Source organism: Balaenoptera musculus, chromosome 3 (genome assembly GCF_009873245.2).
Source record: "Balaenoptera musculus isolate JJ_BM4_2016_0621 chromosome 3, mBalMus1.pri.v3, whole genome shotgun sequence".
NCBI classification, from domain to species: Eukaryota; Metazoa; Chordata; class Mammalia; order Artiodactyla; family Balaenopteridae; genus Balaenoptera; species Balaenoptera musculus.
Genome location: NC_045787.1, coordinates 94447371 through 94475194, shown reverse-complemented (window position 1 = coordinate 94475194; position 27824 = coordinate 94447371). Strand labels below are relative to the sequence as shown.

The following is a 27824-nucleotide window of genomic DNA, read 5'->3' as shown; positions in this document are numbered from 1 at the left end:
TCCCACTTACTACGGAAGTCACACTGAGCAGAGTGCTAAATGCTAAGTAACTTACTCCCCCCTTCTGTCTTTCAGATTCCTTCGTGGCACTGAATGGTAAGGAAGATATTACTCATAATTTAACAGCAATGGAAATATATTTGAGAAATCCTGTTTCACTAAACCTCGAGTATTTTCGAATTTTACGTTTCTTTTTAAATTAATTTTTAAATTCTCATTATTTTTTATAGACATTTCAACTCCTCTACCAGATCATGAAATGTCTTACAACACAGTATATGGTCAGTTTATGGGTTATTTTTTTTTTTATTCTTCGAGCCATTCATCCTGTGGTAGTTTATAATCTTCATTCCTAAACATCATGGACCAGATTCTTTGCTACTTCAGGGCCCCAATTCACTAAAATTATTCATAGATTTCATGATGCTTCAAAAATTACTCTACATATCTGAGACAACTGACATGTGAGAATGAGTCCTACATTTTTAATCCACAGAACATGAAATATGCCAACCTTAGGGAATTTGGTGAATGCATTTAATGAGTTCTTGAGGGAGAAGAAATTGCTTTTGGACATAAGTACATCCAAGATAAAAGAAGAGTGCTTATAACTCATAGGCCATAGCTCCTTAACTGATAGATAGTATCATTCCCCAAAATGCTGACTTTCAGAACAATACCCTCTGCAGGGAAATCTATACAGAGTGCAGATACTAAGTTCTTATTAGGCAAAACTTTCCAATATAGCCATCGAAATTTAATCACACGAAGAGCATGAATATTTAGACCTATCTTCAGTGAAACGTCTTTAAATGTATACAAGGAAGAGTGACGCAGTGGAAATGATGTGCAAACAGGATTTAACCCCATTGTTCCTGCTCTGAAATATACAGACACTATACTAAACAAAGCCATTAAGTCCATAAACAGACTATTCTGAGCTCTTTATAAGAAAAGTTAAACTGTAGTTGAAATGTTCCAGTTCCATTTCTCAAAGCCTCCCCAAATGTTTATTAAGGTAAACTATTCATGCGTTTTTTAAAGATAATGAACAACATATATGTAATGGGAAATTTAAGCTTCTGCATTATAATGGGGACTACAAGCTTCATTGATACACAATCTATAACTTTTATGTTTAAGACACGTAACAATGACAGCTCTAGGTCAGTCTTTAAATGTAGAGGTAGGTAATAGAGGAAGGGGACAAAATAAAGAAAAGAAAAAAAGAGGGAAGAAAAGAAAGCAAGGTGGATTCAGGATTCAAAGAAATAGTTCAAGATGGCTACAAATACATCTAATAGCTCTGTGGAAACTCTCACTCCTGTGTCTAATTAGCATAAATAAAAAGCCTCTTTGAAAGTCCTAAAGACTATCTTATAAACTGGGGCTGTGCAGATAGGGAAAACAATGCCCGGCTTCTCCTGTCGTGAAGTGAGGCAGCATGGAGTAGATGAGCCCACTGGATTCATCCACCTTTACCATTCTCTCATCTATGATTCAAGCCAGAATATCAAACACCAACAGCTGGAAGAAACATTTCTCAGGAGGCAAGTGTCATCTAGCTTAGCTTGCCCTTCACAAAGAGAACCCACTTCGCATCTGCACTTCTCCAATATCATACTTTGCAATCATTTCCTATAATTGAATAATCTTTATCAGATACTGAGAAATTCAGGTCTGGAATCTAATTGAACCAGTAACCCCAGCATTCATCAATAGTACTAAGGCCGATTTTAACTCCCAGGCAATTTCTCATATAGATAGAATAATTAAACCATGGGATGCTCTTTATGAACAAAAAGCACTCTTCAATTTATGGATTTCTCTTACTGCTTTTACAAAAGGAAAGGAACTTATTAATTCCTCCATGTTAACACTTTAAAGAACAATGCCCATTCGCTCGGTCAGTGGTTTCTGTGATGAAACTAAAGAAGAGTTGGAATTTTCCTTTCAACTAATGATCCTGTCCATTTCAGGCTCAATCTCTCCGGTGTGAAGGGGTTAGAGGATTAATTGACCATCAACATGAGGGCTGGTCCAGACAGTACTTGCAAAAACAGAGGAGACTTTCTTTTCACAAACTACTGCAAGAGATGCTTATTTTGGAGCTAATAAACCTAGAAGAGATTTAACTCATTCATTTGCAGACATTAGTTTAGTGCTTACTATGTGCCAGGCACTGGATTAGGTGCTATATTTGAACCATCAAAGGAAAAAGCAAATTGCTGTTTTTATGAGCATGGATGTAGACTAGGAAGCCAACCCCAAAGTCCAAAATCCACCCACTGTGTCTAGCTGTGTCCTTTGCATGTTCCCATAAAAAGTTCAGTAGCTGAGTACAGACTCATAGGGTGACCCGCAGAACCAGAATTGCCTAACTCTGAAAAAGGGATCGTTCAATAAGCCATGCAAACTCTCTGTGTGGCAAAAGCTCTGTGCAACACCACTTACATATACAAGAACCCTTTTTTAGTGAATTGGACCCTGATTATCTTCCTTCTCTCATCCTCTCTTGTATTGATTTAGTGTCTCTCCTGTGTCTAATTGGGTACAATCATTGTTAATAGGTTAGAGTAGTTTGAAGGATCTCTAACCTCTAGAATTACAAAGACTTGTAGATATAGAGAAACAATATGATGCATATTAAAGTTAACTTTTTAAATCTATCTATTTCTTTGTATATTATAAGAATAATACATCATAAGCTCCATTGATTAAAATATGACTTTTCATACTGGATTAACAAGTCAACATTATAGGTTCCAAATTGTTGACATGTAATACCATATCCACAAACGACTGCCTATTTTTGTAGCATTATTTTGGTTACAGTCTCTTAGGGAATGCACAAAAACAATATAGCCTGTAGAATCAGATTCTAAGAAGGAATATAAGTGATTTCCTTTTAACAGTTGGAGAGGTAATAATAATACACCTCTTTGATTTCAAACTGAGGATGGCTGCTTAACGGCGCTTTTACATGGTAGTTCTAAAATTCTTGAGAATCAGGCATTGCTTTCTCCGGCTGTTTGCTTCACCCGTGACACACGGTGCCTGTCCTCAAGCATAAGTTTAAAAGATTACAAACCTCATGCTGTTCTATTTTTTTTTCCATTTGAGTACATCAGATGCATGGTTTCTCTACATTTACATGTAGAAGATGGAGATGTGGTGGGTATTAGACTAACACTTTAGCAATAGGCAGGAGCTGATTTGTCACATTTCCGTGAAACATTTTCCTACCTAACTACCATCTGGTCCACATTAATTTCCTCTCATAGCCATAGCTTTCCATTACCAATGAGTTTTCCATATATTTGTAGCATATGGTCCAGGAAATCTTTCTACAGAGAATGTGTCCCTTAGGCATGTATTTCCCCTAGATTACCGTATTAAGAAATGTTCTCCCTAAACCATACTTATGGCATCACCATAAAATTGCCCCTTGAACACAGTTAAATTGAAAGTGCTCAAAATGCATATCAATTCAGGTAAAAGAAATTCTTGCTACTTGGAGGAGAGGCTTCTTTTTTTCCTTCCCCCCTTTCTGACTCCCTGAAGCTATTTCTAATTGTTTGCTTAGGCTGGGTGCTGAAGTCTCTTAGGTTGACTGTATATTGCATGAGAGCATTGCTGAATTCAAGAGTAGAAAATAGAGGCTATATTTTAGACCTCAATATAAGCATAAAGGAAGTAAAAGAAAGTCTGTATTTCCAATTCCAGGTTAATAATTTTCCTACCCTTGTTCTCTTACCAGTATTGGGAGATGAGATGTGAAACCCAGAAATATAAAAACAAAAAGTCTAGATGCAAGAATTCTTTAGTTTTAAATGAACAGGTTTTTAGCAGTTGGATAAGAACTAGACTATTTGCAACAAAGCGGATATTTGAAGCTGTTTAAGAGCCAAACAAGCTCTACACAGAAAGGGGCCTCTTAAACGTTACCAAAGCTTTGTGGTAACACTTTAAGTGTGGAGCTTCCATGGAAATCCTATAGCTTAGATAAGCCACTTGGCTTGCTTGCTTTTCCCCACTTTATTCATACACACACACACGTGTATGTGTGTGTGTGTATACATAGTATGTAATTTATAGTATTAAAGTCTCCTAGGAATCCAACTTCCAATAATAATTGTAAAAAAGAAGAATGCAGTGCATTCATTATAATCTTTCTTTCTGGTGGCTAGTATCATATTTATCACATATGCGGTGATCACAGCCCAAGGCTGGAGCCACTTGTGAATCTGTCCTACTTTCTACCAAAGGCACCAATTACACATTCACAGTAGTTTCCCTGATGTCTTTTTAAAAATTGTTCAAGAGGTTGCTATAGGTAAGATGCTTTAATAAGCCAAAGACTCTACTTGAAAATCACAGAGAGGTTATTTTTTATTTCCACCAGAGAGAACAGGTAGTGGGGCTTCTTTAAATCATTGTGACAGCTTAGATCAAAGCACCAGATATGATCTGCATTTAACCTTGTGGAATGATGGGAGGGAAAGCTTAGAAATGTGTTCACAGGAAACATCTAGTTTCTGCCATAACTCCCGACCTAGCCATTCTTCCTCTGGCGTTATCCTCTGGTAGGCCACTCTGGACCTCAAAAAGCTTTCCCTTTCTAATCTGAATTGTATCAGTCAGTGTGGCCTCAAAAACCACCTCTCACTAGTATGAGTCATGAAACCATGAAACTAACTTGGTTGGAATAAGACACAAAAGGCACAGCCGTAACAACATGGAGCACTTGAGGCTTCTGTTCCAGGAAGGAGGGGGTGGGAGCAGATCCCTTTAGAAAGCAGTCACTTCCCCCACAAAGAGGAATGCCTGTGCGGCTGAGTTGCAGCTGAAAACTAGACACATCCTCCATGGGAAAGGCTCAGGGCAGCTGAGTTGTTTGTGACGGGGCAGAGGCTCACCCACTACCATAAACCTGCCCCATCAGTCACAAATGCTGTCCCCAGAGTGGACACATTCGACCTTAGTGCTGCTATGAGAATATACCAAAGAAGGACTCTGATACTTCTTGAGCACTTACTATGTGTCAGATACTGTTAGGAACTTTCAACATGATGTCACTTTATCCTTCCAACACTGGGAGGTAAACGACATCATCTCCACTTCGTGCACAGGGAAAACCAACCGAGGCCCAGAGAGCTTAAGTGATTCCCTCAGGCTCATCCAGCAAGCAGCCGAGACAAGATCTGGCCCTTCATCCTCTAACTACAAGTTCAAGGGGTCTTCTGCTGAATCCTACCCACCAGTCTTGTTATTTCTAGGACAATCTCCTTTGAGTCTTTTACAGCCAGCGTGGGTGCCCAACCTCCTGGCCTCTGAGCAAAGGGAAAGCGGGTGTCTCCGGTGATGTTCTCCCTAACTGTATTTGTGATGAAAACAGGGCACTCCAGTTCCCTCCTGCCCAGCACCACCACGTCCAATTCGGCGGCTCAAGAGGGCTATGAGTCTAGGGGAGGAATGCTGGACTGGAAAGAGTCACCTGACAGCACAGACTCTTTGGGGGCAGTGTCTTCCCATAATCACCAAGACAAGAAGGGTAAGGCCTTGGAAGTACCTCTTCCTCTGGGGGGAGAGGGAGGGAAAAGCGGGGAGGACTATGGAACTGCTTCCAGCTGAATCACAGCAGCATGTAAGGAACGAACCTCCAACACACTACGATTGAAAGCGTCTCAGAAAAGGCTGCAACCCAATCCTCTATGCTAGGCTTGATCCACAATGATGCCCTGACCAAGGAGAAACCACACAAAACAAATAACACATCCTCTAAGCTTCCTCCACCCAAGAGAGGCATGGCTTGGCCCAAAGCAGACACTGGCTCCTGAGATCCCTTTCCACTCCTCTTAGCTCATTCAGTGATTTTTGGATCCTCTCTTCCCCCCATAATGGGATGGAATGTGGTGCAGGCTTCGGCAAGTACACGTAATCAAAGTAAAAGCCCGTTTAATCAGTGAATGGAGAAATAGCAGAGGGAAGTCTTTTCTGGCTGGTAGCATCCCTCACTCTCGCATGGTGCTGAATTTGAATAGAGCCGAGGTCCTGAGACGCACTTAATTGCCCTCAGAGGATAACAGCTAAAACAAAAATATGTTATTTAATCAAACAGAATTGCTATGCATTTAAAATGGAAAGGAAGCTGCACTAAATGAAAGGGACTCTACTGTGAACTGTCCTAAATTCTCCCTGGCTTGCTTTGCTCAACTAGAGACAGGAAATGTCATCTCTTTTCTCGCCATTTGCTGCTTCTGGTAACACATCCTACTTTAGTTGCAGCTGCAACCAAAGAGGCCTTTACTTGTCCAAAAAACAGTCTTGTAAATCAGAGACTGAAAAGCTCAGTTATGTTGCGAGCTGTTTCCCCCCATTCAGCCTTGTTTACTTCTATATGTTTTCAAGAGTTTCATCCAAGCAGGGATTTGAGTCTCAAGGGCAGACCAGCCACAGTGACCCTTGGAAGACAGTCTCTATCATGTCTTCCCCCAGGGTTTTCTGTATACGTATTTACATCTTTACTTTTAGAGAATGTTTGCTAGGCAGACTCACACGCTAAATTTTCATCTTTTTTTTTTTGTTGTTGGCGGCTCATCTCCTGAGAATGTCGTACCTTCTGCTGCTACATGCCAAGCCCAAAATGGGAAGATGTAGCCCTTTTAACTTGTTCTTTTTTTTTTCTTTTTTAAGTCTTTACTGAATTTGTTACAATATTGCTTCTGTTTTAGTTTTTTGGCCGCAAGGCATGTGGGATCTTAGCTCCCCTACCAGGGATCAAACCCGCATGCCCTGCATCGGAAGGTGAAGTCTTAACCACTGGACCGCCAGGGAAGTCCCTTAACTTGTTCTTTAATATATCCCCTTAATCGATTTTATTATTCTTCCATAACTTCTTATTGTTAATATGTCCTGCCCCAATCTTTTTTTTTTTTTTTAAGTGGCTTTTGTCTCAGTAGCCTCTAAATTGGTGGGATCCCTGCTCTTAACCATCACAAGAAAGCACCAGGCCAATTTGTGATGGGGCAGGACTATCACAGCAGGCCACCAGCCCCAGCATGTGCCATTATTTGTTCTGTGTGGCTCCCGACCGCAGATGTGTTAGTCTTGGCCGAGTTCTCAAGAACAGACAACACAGTAAAAATCACTTTGTATTTGCCCACTGCAACTTTCTGAAAAACCAAACAGCCTTTCCAGTAAAGCATTAAATATGTCAACCAAATATCTGGCTGTTGGTTACAGTCATTTCCTCTTCACTTCACTGAGACGGAGGGCGTGAATTTTCTCCAATCGTTAACTCTCCCGAGGGATGGAGGTTATCAAAGAGTCCAATTAACACTTTGACAGATCATTTTAAAATTCGGCATTGTTCATTCTCTTGGGCCTTATTATGAATATTGACAAAGCTGGAAGCAGTCTACAAATTGTCAAACAATGGTGGCAGAGGTGATTGCATGGTGTTCAACATGATCACTGCTCTCGTGCTATTAACTCCTTGCCTTGCCCTGTCAAATTTGAGCTTCATTTTTGACAGCTGATGACGTGTCTATTTGATAGGGCAATGACAATGAGTTGTTATGCAGAAACTTTAAAAATAAAAAAGTAATGTAGCTTAATGTTCCTTTTGTCATGATTTTTTATGATTTTTAATTTCCATTTTGCTCTGAAGTGTTCTTCTGTTTAATGTTCATGATTTGTTTTGAACTTTTGTTTTGTTTTGCCAAGCACTGTGTGGTATGACTTGGTGATGGCGTTACTCCGTTGGAAAAGTCTTGTTTCTTTTCTGACTCATGATTACGTCCTTTAACTTGACCCAATCTGTGATCCCCTCGCTTCTTTCCATTCCCTGACGTGGGTGCCTTAGTGATGTCACATCCGGGTGCGCAGCACCTCCTGGGATGCAAGAGTTTAATGGGGTTTCTGCGGGCCTCTGGTGGGTGCTCTTTTCACTGGGCCGATTGTCTTATGGGAATGTGACATTTGTGTGCCCCAGCTTTAGGAGCTAAATATACTCTGGAACTGTTTCTAAAATACCGCACATTTCCCCGCTAAGCAGAAAATGTGTCTGCTGACCAGCTAGCTGAGGAGGAGTCAAGTGTCCCATGCCCTTTCCATTTTGGCTGCTGAAAAAAGACCAGTGAGCAAACGAGCCCAGAGCTCTGCTCTGCAGAAATGTTGAGCACCACTGGGTTGATCCCACTCCTGGTCCCACCTCATCCTCCAAATAGTCCTGCATTTCCAGAGTATGTTTGCTCGCCTTTTTCTTTCTTTTCCTTGCTGTGTCTTTCGTCTTGATTTAATCCTGTGCGTCCCTCACGTTCTGTCAAAGCACTGTTCCTCACCTTGCAATCTAACCCCCTTCTGCTACCATTGTTCTTAGCCTCCCCCTTTCAAAATAATAGACCCAAGCCCTCTGCCCCTCTGCGGAACGTTCCAAGGCTCTTTCCTTCTACACTGGGGGTAGCATTCCGATGCTGTACGTATATATATATATACAGTCATACTAACAAAGCGTGAGAAGAGAGCTACAAAGCACACAGAAGTATTATCACAGAAAATGAAGTAATTTTCTCGCTCAGTAACTGGCCTTGTCCTTCATTGCCCTACTGGCCTTGTCTAATATCTCTTGTCCTTGCTGCTTTTCTTTAAAATTGCCTGATATCTTTCAAGCCCTAGATTCATTAGTAAAAACACAGCCAACTGCCCTGTTTTATCTCTGGCTCCCTAGATGTCTGGAGCCTCTACAGCCAGCCCTTTAATCACCAAGTTGATAAATTAGAAGCAGCCCTGGCTACTTCTTTCTTGGTTTTGCCACATTTAAAAATATATATTATTTATTCATCCTATAACTACTGAGGTAGTAATGAGTAGTTACAAAGGGGCTCTAATTACATATGAATAAGAAAGAAAATCCAGTTTATTTTTAGATCTGGCTTGTCTCCCCTCACCCCCCTTCCCACAGCAAAAGAAATAAGAGCTTTCTTTTCTAGGTTAAGCAATACTGAGAATTAATAGCCACTCTTGTGCCTCTTGTTTCTGACCAAAAGTAATAATCCTCCAAAACCTGATTTCCAAGAAGACTGCAAGATAGGTGAGGAAATTAGCCAGGGACAGATCTGCCAAGAGAGCTGTGTAGCATAAGTGTCTAATGTAATTGTGGACCACTGCCACAAAGACACAAGAATAACTCAGATTAGAAGAAAATCCCCTACTTCAGAGTTTATTTTCTAAAGTTCTTGTGAGCTCTCGAAAAACTGATGAAATAGTCGATATATACAAAAATGTTCCCATTTGATTGGAAATGCCAGAGCTTATATATACGCTTATATATTTTGGGAAATCTTTAAAACACGATATTATCACATTATTATATTTAGTCAAGAAGATGTCATTACAGACAAGGAAAAGATGTAGAAACAGAATTTAAATTAGAGATCAAATGAATAATTTAAACTAAAATGTACAGCAAATGCTGAATATATTTTAATCAATGTACAAGCTATTCTGTAAGCAATTTTTAGTTTGGGAAATAACATTCCAGTAAGATTCAGAAGGTCTGTGAAGAATGATGCGTATACTGGCCACACTGCGTAGCAATCCTGAATGGAACTGTATAAATCATAGAGTTTATCAACAATCCTCTTTACAGTCAATTATTGATTCCTCAAAGCCATCATAGCCTCCAAGTAGGACATGTCACATCTGACGTGAGATGATTTAGATGGCTCAGAGACACCATGGCCTTCAGGAATACTGAATCATGCGGTGGAAAGTTAACGCCCCTTTCATTTCTCTTTCCGTCTTCTTGGTTATGTCAAGGCAAAAGTCCTAGTTTGGTGCTTTAACAACTCCAGAAGCTTGCTACTATCCTTTTGAGAAGAAAGAACAGGCTTTAGATTGGGGGCTTTGCCATGCAGCTGGAGCTAGCTGGAACAAACATTGTTTTGCTTTCAGTTAATTTTATTTCTATGGTTACCTTCCATCTATGAAAAGTGACACTTTTTTCCATTTATGATAATGATATGAAGTTTCCACTTGAAACGCACCTTAAAGGTAATTTAAATTAAATATTAAGTAACTACTAATGCAGGAAGTATAAGGATACAGAGGTGTAAAAAGTAAATAACATGGTAAGTGAGGCTCATTGATTTCACCAGAACTGTAGCATTGGTAGCTGGTGAGTAAAGTGTGGGTAACTCTGGCCTGGAGCAATTTAAAAAGTCCAGTGATGATTAAACTAGACCAAAACTGTGCTTCTGGCATTTGGAAGAACGAGGCTGAATACTGGCCCTACCTTCTGGCTGGGCTCTGAGCGCTGCAGTTATACGACCTAGTGCTCTTCTGATTTCTCTTCCAACTACTGAGCTTTGTGATTAGGGATGAGAAGTTTGGTCAAGTAGGAATTGAGAGTACAATGGATTTAGACTAAAAACAGATTAGTCATTCTAGGCTTGTTAAGCACCTGGCGAGATGATTCTCCAGACCAGCAGTGAGCATCCAAGTGTAGACTGCAGCTTGTTATTTCCCAAATTGTGGCCCAGGGAAAGTTTACCTCCAGCACTTCTGCTTCCCGCCTACTTTTCTGAGATCCGTAAGGACTCTTGGGCTACAGCATGTTCCCCCGACTTGGCAGTAACCTACACTTGACCCTTCTTTCCCTTTTCTCTCTTTCAAACTTTACCTATTCTGAGTCCCAAACCCTCAGAGCCAGGCTTTCTTCATGAACAGGCTAGGAAATCCCATTTTAAGAGAGTATATTTGGTAACAGAGCCTGGCCCAATAGCTTCTGAGTTTTAACAATCTGCAATGCTTAAAATCTAATGGATGAAGGATTTTAAAGCATCTCAGTTCTCCCAATGGGGAAAGTGATTTCTTGGTTCCTATCAAGTCATATGCAGGTGATCTTATTTACAGAGAAAATTATTGCTGATGACGGTAATAAAGGGAGAAAAATAAGATTCTCTTCTTTCCCTGACTCCTAAACTTGGACTGCATTTTCTCTGCCGTTTCTTCAGTAACATTACATAACAAAAATGTTTTCTGAGGCGTCTTCAAGCAAAATTTATTACTGGCTCTACAGCACAGTATTGGATGCCAATAAGGAGTTAGAGGCTAAACTAGAGATAGACATAGTTCCTGTCCAAGAAATATCAAACTGCGAGACAGATGAAGCACACAAAGACACAAAAATGCACCAAAAAGCCTTTACGACCACTACTGTCTTTGTGAACAAGGCAAAACGGTGCACGGCAGCCTTTAGAAAAAGATATTAGACAACCGAAGACAACCTGGCTGAACACATCAAGGACATAGCACTTGGAAACAGCTTCTCTGTCCCCTTCAGTACCAATATTATAGCAGTCATGTATCACTTGACAAGGAGGATGAGGGAAGTGAGGTACATCTGGTACAGGACTCATATTTAAAAGTTTTGTGGAAATGCTGGCAAACTCAGGCTCTTTTTGAACATCCTGAGCTTTATTTAAAAAAAAAAAAAAAAAACTTAACTCCATGGTAATTTGCATAGCTTTTATTAGTAAAACCTATAGTATCACAGCCATTTTTAAATGTGATGGCAGAACAGGACCGTCTTGGAAGAGAACTCAGAGAAAGGGGTTGAGAGGGGTTCTATTTGATGGGGAAGGGGCTGCTAGCGGTGGGGGGGGGGGGGACAAAGGGCTCCAACTTCCACCTAACAATCGACGACTAACTCAACCAGGTAGGAACATGCAGGGTCAGGGCCAGGGAACACTAAGAGACGGGGGACTGATTGCTGTTGTTCCAACAACGCTTCTGAATTAGAGTTTCCCTATTTCTGGTTTTGAGGGTTAGAGGAAAGGTATCTTTCAAAGTTCATAAGAAAGTTGGCATCTAAGTTGCTGTTGTTGCTGATAAAGATACAATTCTTGAAATTTAGTCCATTAGTATATTTTTAAATTTGTAAATTGTGCTAAACCTGCCCCATAAAGGCTTACTATCATTTTTGTCATGCTCTGTTAAGCTATTTTAATCTCTGAAAGTTTAGAGTGAGTCTGAAGAATATTTATGGGGAACCAGTAGAAGCCCATTATTTGGAGGTAGAAGAGTAGGGTTGCTACATAAAATACAGAGTGCTCAGTTAAATGTGAATTTCAGATAAACCATGAATAATTTTTTAGTATAAGTATGCCCCACCTACTGCACGGGACATACTTATACTAAAACATTATTATTTATCTGAAGTTGAAATTTAACCAGGAATTCTCTATATTTATTTGCTACCTGGCAATCCTATTGAAGAGGTTGCTGATAACTTCTTCAGTGAGTATATAAGATCTAATCTCTAGTCTACATTTGCCCTTCAACTCTTAGAAAATCTAGAATAACCCATATAAGAGGAATTAAAGTAAAAATTTCGTTCTGTGAAAAATATTATCATTGTATTTAATTCCAGAGAAATATCACTAAAAGTTGTATATGCGTTTGAAATATGTTAGAGTAATTTTAAAAATTATCACTGAAAGCAAGCTTCCAAATGCCACTTTTCAGGGAAAAAGGCTTAGAAATCAAACTGTTCCTAAACAAGGGTATGATTAAAACTACTGTTTCTTTCTAATTTTAATTTAACCTCAGGTTTTTATCAACAGTTATGTAAACTATATGGGGTTATTTTTCTTCTTCAATTATATGGCTGCCTTTGTTTGTTTGTTTGTTTTCATTTCTCATTTCCACGACTTTGAAGGATATGAACTGGAATCAGAGCACTAGAAAATAATAGTTAATTTAATAGTTAATTTAATTTAAGAGAAAATGTAATAATGGTAACAATAACCCTAGACTCAAAGAAAGGCAAAATGGCAACGTTTGTTCACTTCTTTCTTCGTTCATTCAACAGACGTTCAGCAAACATGCGCTACATATAAGGCTTCTGCTGAATGCTACAGTACACACTGATCTGATCCAGCATAAGCCCTGCACTCAAGGAGCTTGCAGTTTAGCAGGGGGTACACACAGGTGACATCCTGGTTAGCAGTGGGGCAGAGTGAAATCTGAGAGTAAGAGAAGCATGTAAAAGGGCCAGAAAGGGAATTGAGATTAAAAGTCATGCTAAGGGGTTTTGGCTTTACCTGTAAGCAGTGGGTGATAGGAAGGAAGATGGGTGGCAGGGAAGGAAATGCAGAGGTCAAGAGATCGACAGATGACAGATATATAATAAATTGATTATTCAGTCATATTAGGTGGTTAATTGCACATACACAATAAGCTTGGGAGATGGAATCCTGCATCAATTTTGGATCTGAAGTGTGTTTCCACACATCACTGGCATTTTCTGTAGATGATCCTTGCCAAGCTAAGAGCTCTATCCTAGGTAAGGCCCCAAGCAAGCTCAGCTCCAGACTCGGCCTCCTCTATCACTTTAGTTAAAACACTGGGGTGTAGGGCACATGGCAGACTTTTCATCCAGAACAGATTTTGAAATTGGTGGGGAGACTGAGAAAGAAATGGTAATATAATCCAGGGTGCCACCATTTATTTTACTAAATTAATATTTATCACCTGCTGGAAAAGGAATCTATTTGTAGTCTCTGGCTGTTCTTTGAGGCACCCAGGAAAATGATAGATTGTGAGGTCAGGTGCTGGGCTCTCTATTGGAAGACACGGAAGTTTCCCTGTGAGTGTGCGGTGGGGAGGATGCCCACGTGGTCGGCTGTAATTGTTCTTTCAGCAATGCGGGCAGAGACGTAGATTTGATCTAATTAATTTTGCATCCTCTTGACAACTTGCTGAATTTATCGAAGGTCTTGATGAGATTATTGCAGAAAGGGTAGAAGGAAAAAAAGTTAAATGTCAGCCATGTAGAAAGCTGTTTCATCTCCCTGCCTGCCTGAATCTGAACACCAATATTTGAATTTTCTTTTCTAGAGATACCAATTAAACCTTTTTCTCTTCACCTAACATCATTTTCTCAAAAAAAATGAAGAACTTAAATTATGATTCTAGAGACTTTCATTTTTTCTTTTAAAATCAGCAACTTAAACCTTGGGGTATTAAAAAAATCAATTCACCTTCTAAAAGTGCTACTTACTTTCATCTGTAGCCACTTTTTCAAGCCACATCACCCTTGACATGAATTCATTTTGCTCCCACCCTTTTCCTTCAGTCTTTTTTTTTTTTTCCATTCCCTCCTATCTTTTGCACAAAAACACACACAAATGACAAAGTTTTCTGACAGCTTAATGGAACTTTCAAGGACTACAGGGACTAGGTTAGGCATGATCGTATTAACTGAACATCTGGTGTAGTTAAAAATGTGCTCTTTAATTGGTTCAACTGCACTGTGTTCATCTAAAATTTGTTTTGTCCTAACAATAAAATTGTGAAGAGTCGACGTATATTTTGGAGCATGAGTAATAATGGGAAAATAATATTAGCTTTGTCTCAAAACTGTCTTTCTGATAGCCTCGTTTCTTGGAGTTTAAAAAAAAAAAATGCTTGTAACACACAAGTTTTACTTTGCAAACCTTGCTGCTCCACCAACAAAGTAGTCTAGCAAGGGCAAAAGAGTGGAAACCGGGAAATTTCTTGAGGACAGCCTCTCTTTTCTTGACATTATACATGAGAATGGCCTTAAAAGCTGCAAGAGTTGCTCAGAATACATAATTCATGCCACTGCCATGGAGAGAAAGAGGACAGAAGAGCTGTGTCCACTCGCTGGTCCCAGGGAGACACAGGCTGTGCAAGTAATTAACAGGTGAAGTCCTGCAAAGCACGTGGACTGCACTGGGGGCCTGAGCAGACCTGCAAGAATGCTATCAGAGGTCAGTCTCCCAGCACTTCAGTGGTAGAAAGGCCCTGGAGTCAACTAGTGAAACGCAGTTGGATAAATTCACGTATACTGGGTATAGAGTACACAGCTCTTAATCGGTGTCAGAAAGCTAATTATGGGCGGTATGAAGGTTTGTCATCCTTAATTAGTATTTCTTAAGCTCTTGTAAGTCTACAATTGGGCGTTATCTTTGTAAAGAGATTCCTTTTTAACGGGATAACAGGAATTTCCCACTGCAATTATTTTTAAAATTTGTATTTTTTAAAAGATCCACTCTTTTTCAAATATGTATCTGCACTTAGATTTCTTCGCTAAAGGCAGGCGCAGCCAGTATGAACTGTACAGAAATAATGGAAGTTCAGTATAGTCACCACTGACAATGCTTTATTAGAAGGGAAAATGATGTCAAGAAATTTATAAGGCAGCAAACTGCGTTATGCCTAACCTTTTGGACATATTAGAGCTTGCTGTTTCCAGTCCTACAGCCTCTTATTATTCTTAAATAATAGATAACACTGGACGCAATCATCTGACATTTGTTAAGGTAATAAATACACCGTAAGTGATGATGGGTCTTGCACTCCATGATTTAAAAGCACACAGCAGAAATTTAATGTAACTTAAAATGTCTTATGTAATTCTATGGATTTGCACATTCAGTTCAACTCAGCAGACGTGTAAGCACAGAGCTCCGCTGAGGGCACTTTTGTACCAGGCATTTTTATTACTGCAAAGCAGGACCTTAATTTGGGGAATGAAACATGAGCTCAGGTCCCTTCTTCCATCCAGAAAAGAAAGGAAAAGAATCTTCCTGAGTTGCTTATTCTCTTGTCCGATCATGGAGAGGTAAGGGAAAAGATCCCCCGAATCACGATCAGACGTTGCTTGATGGCTGTGCATTGCTTGAGTGGAGTTGATTTCAAGGTGACATGTGAAGCAAGCTTTAAAGGAGGTTGCTCTATTCAACAGTGAGTTCCTACCAAGCTTCTGCTTCTTCTGTCCCTGGGACCCCGTCCTGACTGGGCTCTCTAGTACCAACCACTACCTGATGGCCCCTGCGACAGAGATGGGAAGCGTCAGCAATTCCCCTGTCTTTATGCTGAGGCAAATAAAGAGACCATGTGCATTCTTCCAGCAGCTTTTGGCTCTAGCATATTGGGTTGATTCTGTTACAGAAGTAGTGGTACAACATTTTAGGGCATATGTCAAGCTTTTGTCAGGTACCAAGGGAAAGTGTTAGGGATGTGTTTGTCTCTCCAATAAAACCTTATCAATTTTGTATTCTTTGTCAGAATACAGCAACTGCAAGAAAGTGTCATACACGAGACCCACTAAAGAGTCATACTTTAGTGAACATCAAGGAAGACTATTTATTCATTTTTTTACAAATAATTTTGAAAGTCTGGCTATACACTGCCTCAGTGGTGTCTGGGGTTGGACTTTAAAGCATAACACCTTGATGCTGTTTTCTGGAATATAATTCATATCATTTAGGGCAGTGCCTCTCAAGCTTTAGTGAACATACAGATCATCTGGAGGCCATATTAAAACATAGATTTCTGAACCCAATCTCCAGAGATTCAGATTCAGAAGGTCCGAGTAGGACCCAAGGATTTGTATTTCTAACAAGTTCCCGGTGATGCGGATGCTGAGTAATACTGATTTAGGACACCTTCCAAGTTGTATGGGCTATCTTATTTGAGGTCACTTTCCAAGATTTTGTTGTATTTTTAAATCCTTATTTCTCCATTCTTGGCTAATACACTTGAACCCAACCAACGTGTTCCATCAAAATAGCCTATCTGGGACCATGCAGAAGGCAGGTAACTTGTCAGAAATTCTAGAAACACTCCCCTTACATTACTAATTGAGCATTAACATGTGTTCTGCACAATGCCCAAGATCATACAGCTAGTTACTTATAGATGCAAGACTTAAACCCAGGTCTTTACGACCTCAAGATTTACGTTCTTAACCAGTAATACCCAGCCCCATCTATAACCCAGATCCCAAGAACTATATTTCCAGCAAGTTTAAGTTTTAGGAGTATTGAAACAAACCTATTTCCTCGTATTTGTTTTATCTTCACTTGGCAGAGGAAAAAAAAAAAATCAAAGCACTGCAAATAATCCAAAGAATCACCTGAATTTCACAATTTTATAAGGAGATCCACTTCCCTATTTTGTAGCTTTGATGCCTCTTAAGAGAGCAAAGGAAGATGGGACCAGGAAGCTGGAAAACAGAAATGCTTTGTCTGGTTTCAAAAACTATTTAGATGTTGGGTTTCTAGCCTTATTAGAAAGAAAACCTCAAAAGGAAGGAAGAGAAACCATGCAAATTCTGCTTAAAACTTTGCCCATCTGAAGTAGTCATTACCTTTACAAAGACAGTGACAGTCCTAACACATGGAACCACAGATCAACATTCCAGAGCATGGCTTTTTAAAATGATCTCATCGTGCCCCCCGGTCTAGACCTCAATCTCCGCTCTGGGTGTAGCACGCCCCCTGGCAGCGCCGAGTCTAAAACAGTGGAGCAGACGAGGAACAGTGAACCCAGAACTCCCACTGGCACAGAGGGGAAAATGAAGTTTTATGCGCACTCTCCCTTTCCCTCTTGTGATGGCATCCCAACAACAAGTAAAAAATGTATCAATTTCAAAGGTGATAGACCTGGAAGTGGATTCATCTGCAGACAACCACAGTCAGTATTATTTCAATTTGTGAGTTTTAAAATAGCTTCTGAACTGAGGATGTTAAACGGCCAGGAAGCTGTCTCTACTTTGGCATGGTCAGTCATTCACTTGATACACATCTTGAAGACCATGGCCCCTCCCGGCACCTAATCTTCAGCCTGCCAGGAGAAAAAAAAAAAATTGAAAATAAAAGAAAAAGGAAAGTTTGAGTTATAAACTCTGAGCCCATTTCCACGGCTGCTGGCAGTTCAGTTTATTTCTAAGCCATCTGGTTCGCATTACGCAGTAAGACAAGGAGAAGGCTGCTTCCTGCCGAGATAACCACAGAGCTCCCACTGCACTTTCCGTGTGGTCATCTCCGTGGGCTGGGGTGTGGCTTTGAGGATAAATTGTCTCCAGTTAGGGTTTTCCCCCTATTTGTTTTTTTCTCTCTTTAATAGGGATTACAGCAGGCCCTCTGTGGTTAGCAGCGGTGGTGGTGCTTGGCCCGTGACTCGTTCATTCATTCATACTGCCTTGCAGGACTGTGAGGTTGGCATTTTGTTGCAATAAGATTTTCAAACAAGAAAGATTGGGTTGTTAGATTCCATCCACCCAAGTTGTTATGAGGATTTCAAGGAAATTACAGGCTTGTCTTACTATAAAGCAGAATCAAGAGTCTATTTTTAGGGCATCCCACTCCAGGGCTTTTCTTGGTATTTTGCCATCTTTCTTAGCTCTCAGACCCAACACGAACCCCGCTCTGGCTCGACGATGGAGGAAATGTCCATATTCCTTTTTGCCTTTGCATATTTCTCTAAAGGACACAGAGGGGCTTTGTTGTCTTTGTGGTCACCAGGTCCACTTTACACAGATGCCTATTAATCACTTCACTATGGCTACAGACACATCCATCATATCACAGCAGCTCTGAAACAGACAGTCCAGTGAACAGGGGTGAGAGAGGAAAGTGTGCACTTAACCATTTCAAGGTACTGGCTGCCTAAGGTCTCACGTACTTAGCAAGGTAACTGGGATGGGGATGGGTAGGGCTCTTCCTTGGGACTTACTTTAATAGGTGCAATAGATTTCATGCATTTTTTCTTTGTCTGTTTGGCTTCATTTTTTCATAGGACAGATAACATCTCCCAGGTATGTCTGTATGATGCAGGGGATAAGTACAGTTGAAGACAGAGTCTTAATTTTAATAACAGTAATAATAAATTCAAGTAGACTGCCTGTGCTTTTGATGCAAAGGTACTGACTCTTTGAAGCCTGTATTTTTTTCAATAATGGATTCAGTGTGAAAGAGAGTAAGCTGAACCCCGCTCTGACTCGATGGTCAGCTTTCGCAAGTAAGAAGACTGTTGAAATGACAGGTAAATTAACCAATAACTTTCCTTCCAAAACTGACATGTCTTCTAAATATCTTTTTCAGACTTTCATGGCTTTTCACAGCCTGCTTCCAAATGGTGTTTAGCTCTCATTCCTATTTTTCCCCTGCAAGTACTCATTCACTCATGCATTCATTTACTATTTATTTAACAGCTATTTACTGAGCACCTTTATGCCTGGGGATTCAGCAGGAAGTCTCTCCTTCGTGGAGCTGTCTGGAGCAGTTTAGATGTAAAAAGCACACAGAGAGCAGGTCTCATTAGAGTGATGATTTTAGGATAAAGAGGTGCAGAGCTCTGGGGACACTTATAGAAGGAAGAGCTAACCTGGCTTGAGGGAGCTGGAGAAGGCTTCCTCATGTAAGCTGAGACCTAAAGGAGAAGATCAGAGGGATGGGAGGTAAACAGGGATATTCCGGGCAGAGGGAGCAGGCTGTGTGAAAGCCCAGAAGCAAGTGCGAATGCAGCAGAGAGGCTGGTGCCTACAGCTAAGAGACTAGAAGGAAGTTGGACCACTGGCCATTACTGAACACAGCCTTCACTTTCCTCCCCTCCATGCCTTGGTTCTTGTTGCTGTCTCCACTTGAGTTGACATCCTATGCACCCTTAAGACTTAGCTCAAATGTCACCTCCTACCTAAAGCCTTTGCCCATCCATACTAGGTAGAAGCAATGCATCTCATGACGCTTCCTCACTTTGGATGTAGTTGATGTGTGCGCACCTACCTTCTCCCCGACTGGATCACAGGGTTTGTGCCTCCTTCACCTTTGTCTCCCCAAAACCCAGCACAGTACTTTCATCTGTGCTTAGTAAATGTTTGCTGCAAGATGCTTGCAACCAAAACCTTATTAGTCCAGGAGAGTGACAGTCAAGGCACCAAGAACATCACCATCGAGCCCTGAGTTAGGAGAGCATCTTTTCTGAGGTATGTTGTCCCAGAGCCTGGCGCTGGGCTCCCTGTGCAGACTAGAGACAACAGCAGAGTACCTGCGAGCTACCAAAAACCATTATTTAAATAAAGAATTTGATGTGTGAAATTTCAGAGTGCATTGACATAGTCATCGTAGGAAAAATCAGAACTGTGTTGGGTTTCCTCTTATTTCGCAGTTTGTAATTGTTCTTATTTTGAATTACATATTGTAGGGCCTGGAGGGCAGGGTTGTTCGTAATCTTTTCATTGCTTCAGCCTCTAAAGAGCTTCAAACTGCCCCCTCTGAGACCTCCTTCTAGCAGCATCTGAAAACTCTCTCACCTCAGAAAAAAAAAAAGTGGAGATTCTATTCTTTCTCAGTTCTGCCAATTTAAGGCATGATTTCAGAGAAATCTCTAAGCCATTGTGTGTCTTGCTTCCTGCAGTAGGAAGGTGGAAAGAATAACCATTTAGCACCTCATGACTGGTGAGAAATAGCTGGTGGTTAATGAATCAATGCAAAGGGTTTTTCAGATACTGTTTTCATTACTAATGCCCCATTTTCAATTGGTGACAGCAGAAGGCCCAGGGGTTGGTGGAGGAAGGCATTTCAACAGCCCAGGGTGGAGCCAACTTCCCCCCTCTACAGTGGGGGAACCTGGGGAGGGAGTATACCACCCTACAAAGGCCCTCCACTTCCCCAGGGTTTAATTGCAACACCTGAAGCAATGATGTTTCTCCAGCTCCAGCCCTGTGTGCCCTTTGTAAAGATGCATTTGTTTTGAATTAGTCAATTCTACTGGAGCACTCAGTTGTTACAAATAACCCATTTACCCTCACCCTCTCTTGTGGAATTATCCCAGAACAAATGTCTTTTCATTTTTAAAAACAGTTTATCCTATTATTATTTTGAATACATACTGAGCACCTTTATAGATTCTTTTGCCTAATGGATGTTAGTATGATTATATTCTGTTTTATGATTAGAGATATGTTTCTGTGATTTCAGAAGCAAGGTTATACATAGTCACTCCAAAGATGACCCACCAAATTTAGAAGTCCATTTAAAAAATGTCTCTACAATGTATTGCAAACCCATTTCTTTAATAATCACTTATTAAATGTCCGACCTAAGAGCCCTGGGGATGGTTAGGATTATAAATGCATATAAAATATGGTCCCTGCCCTCAAGGAGCTGACTGCAGGATTATTATTCCTCCACTAGGAGTCTATAATCATTGTGTTTTGCTCAACATTTCCCCCTGTTGTTGTTTTACTTACTTCAAAACTCAGGACCTATAGGCAGTCCTGAAACAGAGGTACATGTTCCCTGATGTTGCCTCATTGACCTTTGGCAACATTTGGACAGCGGAAGGTTTGGAGCTGGAAAGAACAGGTCTATCCCGCCCCTGGGAGACCTATAGCAAATGGGGTCTAATGGCGAAGCTATGACTGTTACTCTTAAGCCCTCGGTGAACTACTAACCCACCATTTCTCTTTTGTGGCTTCCTCTGACCTTTAGATTTGTCCAGCAAACTGCAGCACCTAAGCTCTTTCTTAATCATTATTTAAACTGATTCTTGTAACTACACAGTAAGGCATGAAGTGTGTTAACCCCACATTACAGATGGGAAAAACTGAGGCCCAGAGACGTTAAGTCATTTGCCCAAAGGTCACCCAGCAGTAAATGGGAGCTTAAAACTCCAGGCCTTTGGAGAGCTCTAGTGTTGCACTACCCCCGGCCTCACTGACAAGTCTGGTGTGTTCAATCCTGCGCAGTGACCACTGGCAAAAAGTTGATGTAATCATTTGCCCTTTTTCATGATATCAGTAGAAAGCTTTAAGTTTGGAAGGCATTTTCCAAAAATAACTTTTACCGTCTTATCTTCTTGACTTTACTTTCAACTTAATCTCTGATCTGTTTCTAACTTTGGACATGGGGTTTCTGAATGTGCACACGTGGATGAGGGAAGCCACCTGCTTCACGGTAGACATCTCAAAGCCGAAGAAATGCAGAAAGGTTTTTTTGTTTGTTTGGTTGGTTGGTTTTTTTAACATCTTTACTGGAGTATCATTGCTTTACAATGGTGTGTTAGTTTCTGCTTTACAACAAAGTGAATCAGCTATATGCAAGAGGGATGTATATGCAGAAAGGTTTTTAAGGACACTATTTACATAACAAAATGAGCCAGAGAAAGCCGTCTGAGACACTATTTTTCTCAAAGGTCAGACCCTGCTTGATTTGTTAACAACCAGAAACCTGAACTCAAATCTCATCCACTAAACGTTTTTCCCAGTGAAAGAGCGAGTGGGGTCCATGAGTCTAAGACAGTTAAGGACCTTCAGACATGAAAGGAAATTATTTGGGAGCTAAAAGTAAAGCAGCAATGGATAAACTTTAAAAATTTTGGAGTTTTCCCAATTAAACAAATGAAACAAATGGATTGCTCTAGCCTCCTGCTTTCTATGGTTCTCTTAAGTGGAGGTGGTAATTTAAACTGTAAAATCCCAAAGTCAATTGTAGATAACTACCTACCACAAGTACGACTCTACTGGGGAGGCTCAGCCTCCATAAATACAGTTGGCTGGAAGGGACCCACGAAATACCCACTGCTATGAAAATATTTAGTACCCCGCATCGGTGACATCACCAAGTCAATAAGCAAAATTAAACCCATTTTATTCACAGGTGTACATTTTTTGTGCCATCACATGTAGGTGGTTAAAAATGATGTTCACTAGAAACCCACTCAAAACCAAAACCGAAAGAAAATCAGTTGCTATTTTAGCATTACAACAAGGAAATGCAAATTTAAGGAAGAAATTCTCATTAGCACAGCTCCCTGGTGACTAGGTAGTAAAACATATTTGGATACAAGACACCCCACTGTTTGGGGAGCTCCGCAACACATAAGGTGTGAGCTACAGCTGAATTTCCTGCTCGTTTTTGCTTCTCAGTTTCTACCCCTTAAAAGTTCATGAAGATAAATCTTGAAATATTTGACAAGTGTCACATATGGAAATTATTCAGTGTCTTACTATCTTTTCCCTGGGGTGAATTACCTCCCCTGCCCTTCAATACCAAGGGCATTTGTTTAATCACAGAATCTTTATTTCTCAAGAGATATTTGCTGCTTCTATTTATCCCCCCACCTGAAGTCACAATCCTTTGTCACAGGACAATCATTTCCACAGCAACCAACTATGATGTCACAATTCGGGGGAGGAGGAGAGGTCACAAAGAAAAGAGAAAGAAAACGTTTTCTTCTTCAGGCTAAGGTTTCTGAGTTTTAAAACCACTGCTTCACCAATCAAAATATTTTAGCAGAAAAACTCCGTGACAAACCTGCATTTCTTCAAGGTCTCAGCTGTGACACACAAAGCATTTCAGCAGAAGTGTAAGGGCTGTGTGTTGTGGGTTTGGGAAGGGATATTTTTATTTCATTTCATTCTAATTCTATGCCACTGATATCTGCCAGTAAAACACATTAAACATATTCCAGAAAGAGTTGATTTAGTCGATGAAAAATATGTCTCCTGAGACCAGAGAAGGTACATTTTCTGTCTTACTATCATTTCCATAATAGGAACAATGTTTACATTTCCTCAGCCCATGCAGAGCCTCTAATGTATTCATGTTCTTTCACTCTCCAGAGGCAGGAATTGAGGTATTTGAGATTTTATTTTTTTAGCTACTGCATCAAGCACTTAAGATCTGACAATTGTGATGTGTATTCTCACTTGGTATTAAAAAATAAAAGCTTCAGTGTTTGCATTTGATTAGAGTCTCTCAGCTTGGTGGCTGATTAAGCAGGAACAGGGAAAGCCACTTTCTTCAGAAACACAGCATCTTGGTTAATGTAGTGTAAGATTATTGACAGGTAGAGCCACATAATTTTTATTAAACTGAAGAGATTAGCTCTGCTGAAGAATTTCACCGTGACAGCAAACTCTAGCTGTAATAATGATACCTGACACTTCTCAGACTCACTACAGGAGCCCAAATGGTCTCTTTTTCTAAATATTCTTTCAGCTCAAGTAAGGGAAGAGCTTCATTCAAACATTTAGCATATTCATCTGAAATTGAGTGTGCAAGGGTTTTTTTTTTCCTTTGTAGAGGTGATGCAAAATCAGCATAAACATTTGTAATCTGTGCGCTTTAGCTATTCTCTTACACTATAAATGATACACACTGTCCTTCCCCCAGTTGGTTGAAATGCTAACCAGCTTTTCTCCAGATAGAGGCCATGTTGCCCACAGGAAGTCATCAGCAAAGTCCCTGGAAGCCTGGAGTGGTGTGCAATTTGTTCACTTAACATGCATAAAATTGTTGCCTATTCCCCCAGACTCAAAATATCTCGCGGTTTTAGGACCGGGAAGATTGAAAAGAGATGAGAGGGAAAGAAGGATAAATTTTGGAAAGGAAAAACGTCCATATTCCACAGAGTGAAGCAAAGTAGAAAGAGCCTGTACTTGAAAATAGGGGGAAACACTTTTTCAGAACACAAAGAGGGCAACAATTGAAGTCTATTTACATACTTGGGGGTGGGGCGGGGAGGATTAATTAGTTAACGTTTGGCAAACGGTGTCTTGAAGACAAGTTCTGCAGAGGTGCTATTGTCACTTATTACTGTTATTAATTAACTGGGTGCATGCCAAACAAAAATAAGCCTCACGGTCTGCTTTCATTTCTTAACACCATATGCGATGTATTTTGCAGGAGTGATTCGGGAGAGTTATCTCAAAGGCCACGACCAGCTCGTTCCTGTCACCCTCCTGGCCATTGCGGTCATTCTGGCTTTTGTCATGGGAGCCGTCTTCTCGGGCATCATCGTCTACTGCGTCTGCGATCACCGTCGCAAAGACGTGTCCTCCGTGCAGCGCAAGGAGAAGGAGCTCACCCACTCGCGCCGCGGCTCCATGAGCAGCGTCACCAAGCTCAGCGGCCTCTTCGGGGACACCCAGTCTAAAGACCCCAAGCCGGAGGCCATCCTCACGCCACTCATGCACAACGGCAAGCTCGCCACTCCCAGCAACACCGCTAAGATGCTCATCAAGGCTGACCAGCACCACCTGGACCTGGCCGCCCTCCCCACCCCGGAGTCCACCCCGACGCTACAGCAGAAGCGCAAGCCCAACCGCGGCAGCCGCGAGTGGGAAAGGAACCAGAACCTCATCAACGCCTGCACCAAGGACATGCCCCCCATGGGCTCCCCCGTGATCCCCACCGACCTGCCCCTGCGGGCCTCCCCCAGCCACATCCCCAGCGTGGTCGTGCTGCCCATCACGCAGCAGGGCTACCAGCACGAGTACGTGGACCAGCCCAAAATGAGCGAGGTGGCCCAGCTGGCGCTGGAGGACCAGGCGGCCACCCTGGAATATAAGACCATCAAGGAACATCTCAGCAGCAAGAGTCCCAACCATGGGGTGAACCTGGTGGAGAACCTGGACAGCCTGCCCCCCAAAGTCCCCCAGCGGGAGGCCTCCCTGGGTCCTCCCGGAGCCTCCCTGTCTCAGAACGGCCTGAGCAAGCGGCTGGAGATGCACCACTCCTCGTCCTACGGGCTTGATTATAAGAGGAGCTACCCCACGAACTCGCTCACGAGAAGCCACCAGGCCGCCACGCTCAAAAGAAACAATACTAACTCCTCCAATTCCTCCCACCTCTCCAGAAACCAGAGCTTTGGCCGGGGAGACAACCCACCCCCCGCCCCGCAGAGGGTGGACTCCATCCAGGTGCACAGCTCGCAGCCCTCGGGCCAGGCCGCAACTGTTTCGAGGCAGCCCAGCCTCAACGCCTACAACTCACTGACGCGGGCGGGGCTGAAGCGCACGCCCTCGCTAAAGCCGGACGTGCCCCCCAAACCTTCCTTTGCGCCCCTTTCCACATCCATGAAGCCCAACGATGCGTGTACATAATCCCTGGGGGAGGGGTCAGGTGTCGAACCAGCAGGAAAGGCTAGGCGCCCGCTCAGCTCAGCAAGGTTCTCGGCTGCTGAGCACCCACCCGACCAAGACGGCCGCGGCGGCGCCCAGGACGCTGGGTCCTCCCCTAGGACGCGGCGGGGGGGGGAGGGGGGCTCTCGAAAATTGGGCCAAGCGGTTCGGTGAAGGTTCGCGACGCGGGACTCACCTCCATTCTCTTCCTTCACTCTTCCCCCACACCCTGCAACAGGTCGGACTCACGAAAGACTTCAATCAGCATCACAAACATGAGCCAAAAGCACATACCCACCCACCCACTCACCCAGCCCCGCGTGTGCGCCTGCGCGCAAGCCTGCGCGCACGCGCACATCACACACATGCACACACGCGCGCGTGAACAGCAATTGCAACGTTGTGTCCATGACTGCACCAAGAGCTGCCCAGCTGGGCTAGCGTTGCAACCTGCAAAACGCAGATACATTTTTAAAAATCATGAAAATTAAAAAGAAAAAAAAAGAATTCATTGATAATTCTAACTCAGACGTTAACAAGGGCAGAAGTTTACTATGCGCAGATACTGTGAAATGCCCACCAGTGTTACAGCTTTCTGTTATAGCAGATGAATGCCATGTTGGGCAACTATGTTATAAATTTCTGCTCCTCTCTTTTAATGAAATAACCTGACCGTTAACGCAAGTAACTCTTTATTTATTTTTCACACTTTTTTTCCTTAAGGAAAGGACTCTTCCACATACCATCCTCTGAATAGCTCTTCAGAAAGTCCCTTGACAGTTAAACTATTTAACGCAAAATCCATTAACTGGAATAATTGAGTTTATTTTTACAATAAATTCACTGAGTAAATAAGTTACAGCTGGAATTCTGAGCTTTGTGTTTGGACTGATATCTAGCTAAAGGAAAAACTTAAGAGGGGAATATTTATTTAAATCTACCAGTTTAATTTGCTGGTCAGGTCCCTGGCTTATAACATGCAAAAGAGTAATTAGTTTAAAAGTCCTTCCAGATCCTAACTTCTAAAGCAACCAGGAGAGGAACTTTTAGAATGGAACATCGCGTCCCATTGCTGCCAACATGGCTTTGTCAGTGGTTCCTATTTTCTGTGAAGGCACCAGCTTGTGATACGCCATCTCATTTCACTTTGCATGTGAGACAGAAAACAAAATCCACCAACCGTGTGAACTAATTAATATGCTGGCTGCTACCTTGCATCAATTAATGGTTTGCTCACACAGGTTTTTCGTGGAGTTACATCTGTGAATAGCCTGTTTTCCACATGTAAATTTGTGCCTTACACCCTGAGTTGTGTACACTTGCAAACTGTCATTATGATCAACTTTTCCCCCTTTTGAAGTAAATGCAGATATTTATTTAACCCTCCCTCCCCCCACCCCCAGTCCAGCCCTCTGGAAGATTAGCGTCCAGCAGATGGAAGAAGAATGCAGTGGTGATGGTTACAACACTGCAGCCTGGGAAAGCTGGGCAACACCACACCCTCCGATTCACACATTCTTCTGGTCGTGCCAACTCCAACCACCCTCTGGCCATTCTGCCAAGCGTGGACCCCAGTGTTGTGGGTGGCAAATCCCCTTTCTTCCTCCAGAGCTCCCTGCTTCCCTTGTATTCTCAGATCATTTCAAAATGATGATATCCTCATTAGCCAGCAGAAAAGGGACTAACGTCCCAGTCCTCGTTTCTGCTGTGTCCACTGCCTGGAGAACACAGCAGTGAGGTTGGGCAGGCACGTGGGTGGAGTCTCCAAGCCATGTGCTCAGCACACAGGTGCAATGCTCACAAAGAAATGACATGGAAATAGATGCAGGCGGGCTGGTCCCTGCTGTGATTAATGAGTAACTCCAAGTACAAGGCCAACCACAATGGATGCTACAAAAACGTTGACTGGGGCAAAAGGTTTTTAATTTTTTTTTATTTCTTTATCCTTTTACGGTTATTGTTTGTAGGGGGAGGGGGTTGGGCGTGTGTTTTTCCCCTTGGTTTTCATTAGCTCAAGCACACACAAGGGACTTTTGTTTACTCTTATCACGAACAAAAGAATTGTCAACATACTGTAAACTGTGAGCATTGTTGTTGGTTG

The 27824-nt window shown here is 41.8% G+C and overlaps 1 protein-coding gene across 8 annotated transcripts in view; it reads left to right on the top strand.

Annotated features, from left to right (window-relative positions):
• Positions 1-26579, top strand: part of SEMA6A (semaphorin 6A) — a 125953-nt gene extending 99374 nt beyond the window's left edge. For 5 of the 8 annotated variants that reach the window (XM_036848341.1, XM_036848337.1, XM_036848339.1 and 2 more), the window contains 4 exons: positions 76-96; positions 231-281; positions 5399-5554; positions 24507-26579. In XM_036848341.1, coding sequence (XP_036704236.1) covers positions 76-96; positions 231-281; positions 5399-5554; positions 24507-25705 — 1427 coding nt within the window. In that variant the 3' untranslated portion in view covers positions 25706-26579. The remainder of the gene's footprint in view (positions 1-75; positions 97-230; positions 282-5398; positions 5555-24506) is intronic. The other 3 variants (XM_036848340.1, XM_036848343.1, XM_036848344.1) reach the window with 3 other exon arrangements.
• The last annotated feature ends 1245 nt before the right edge of the window (positions 26580-27824 follow it).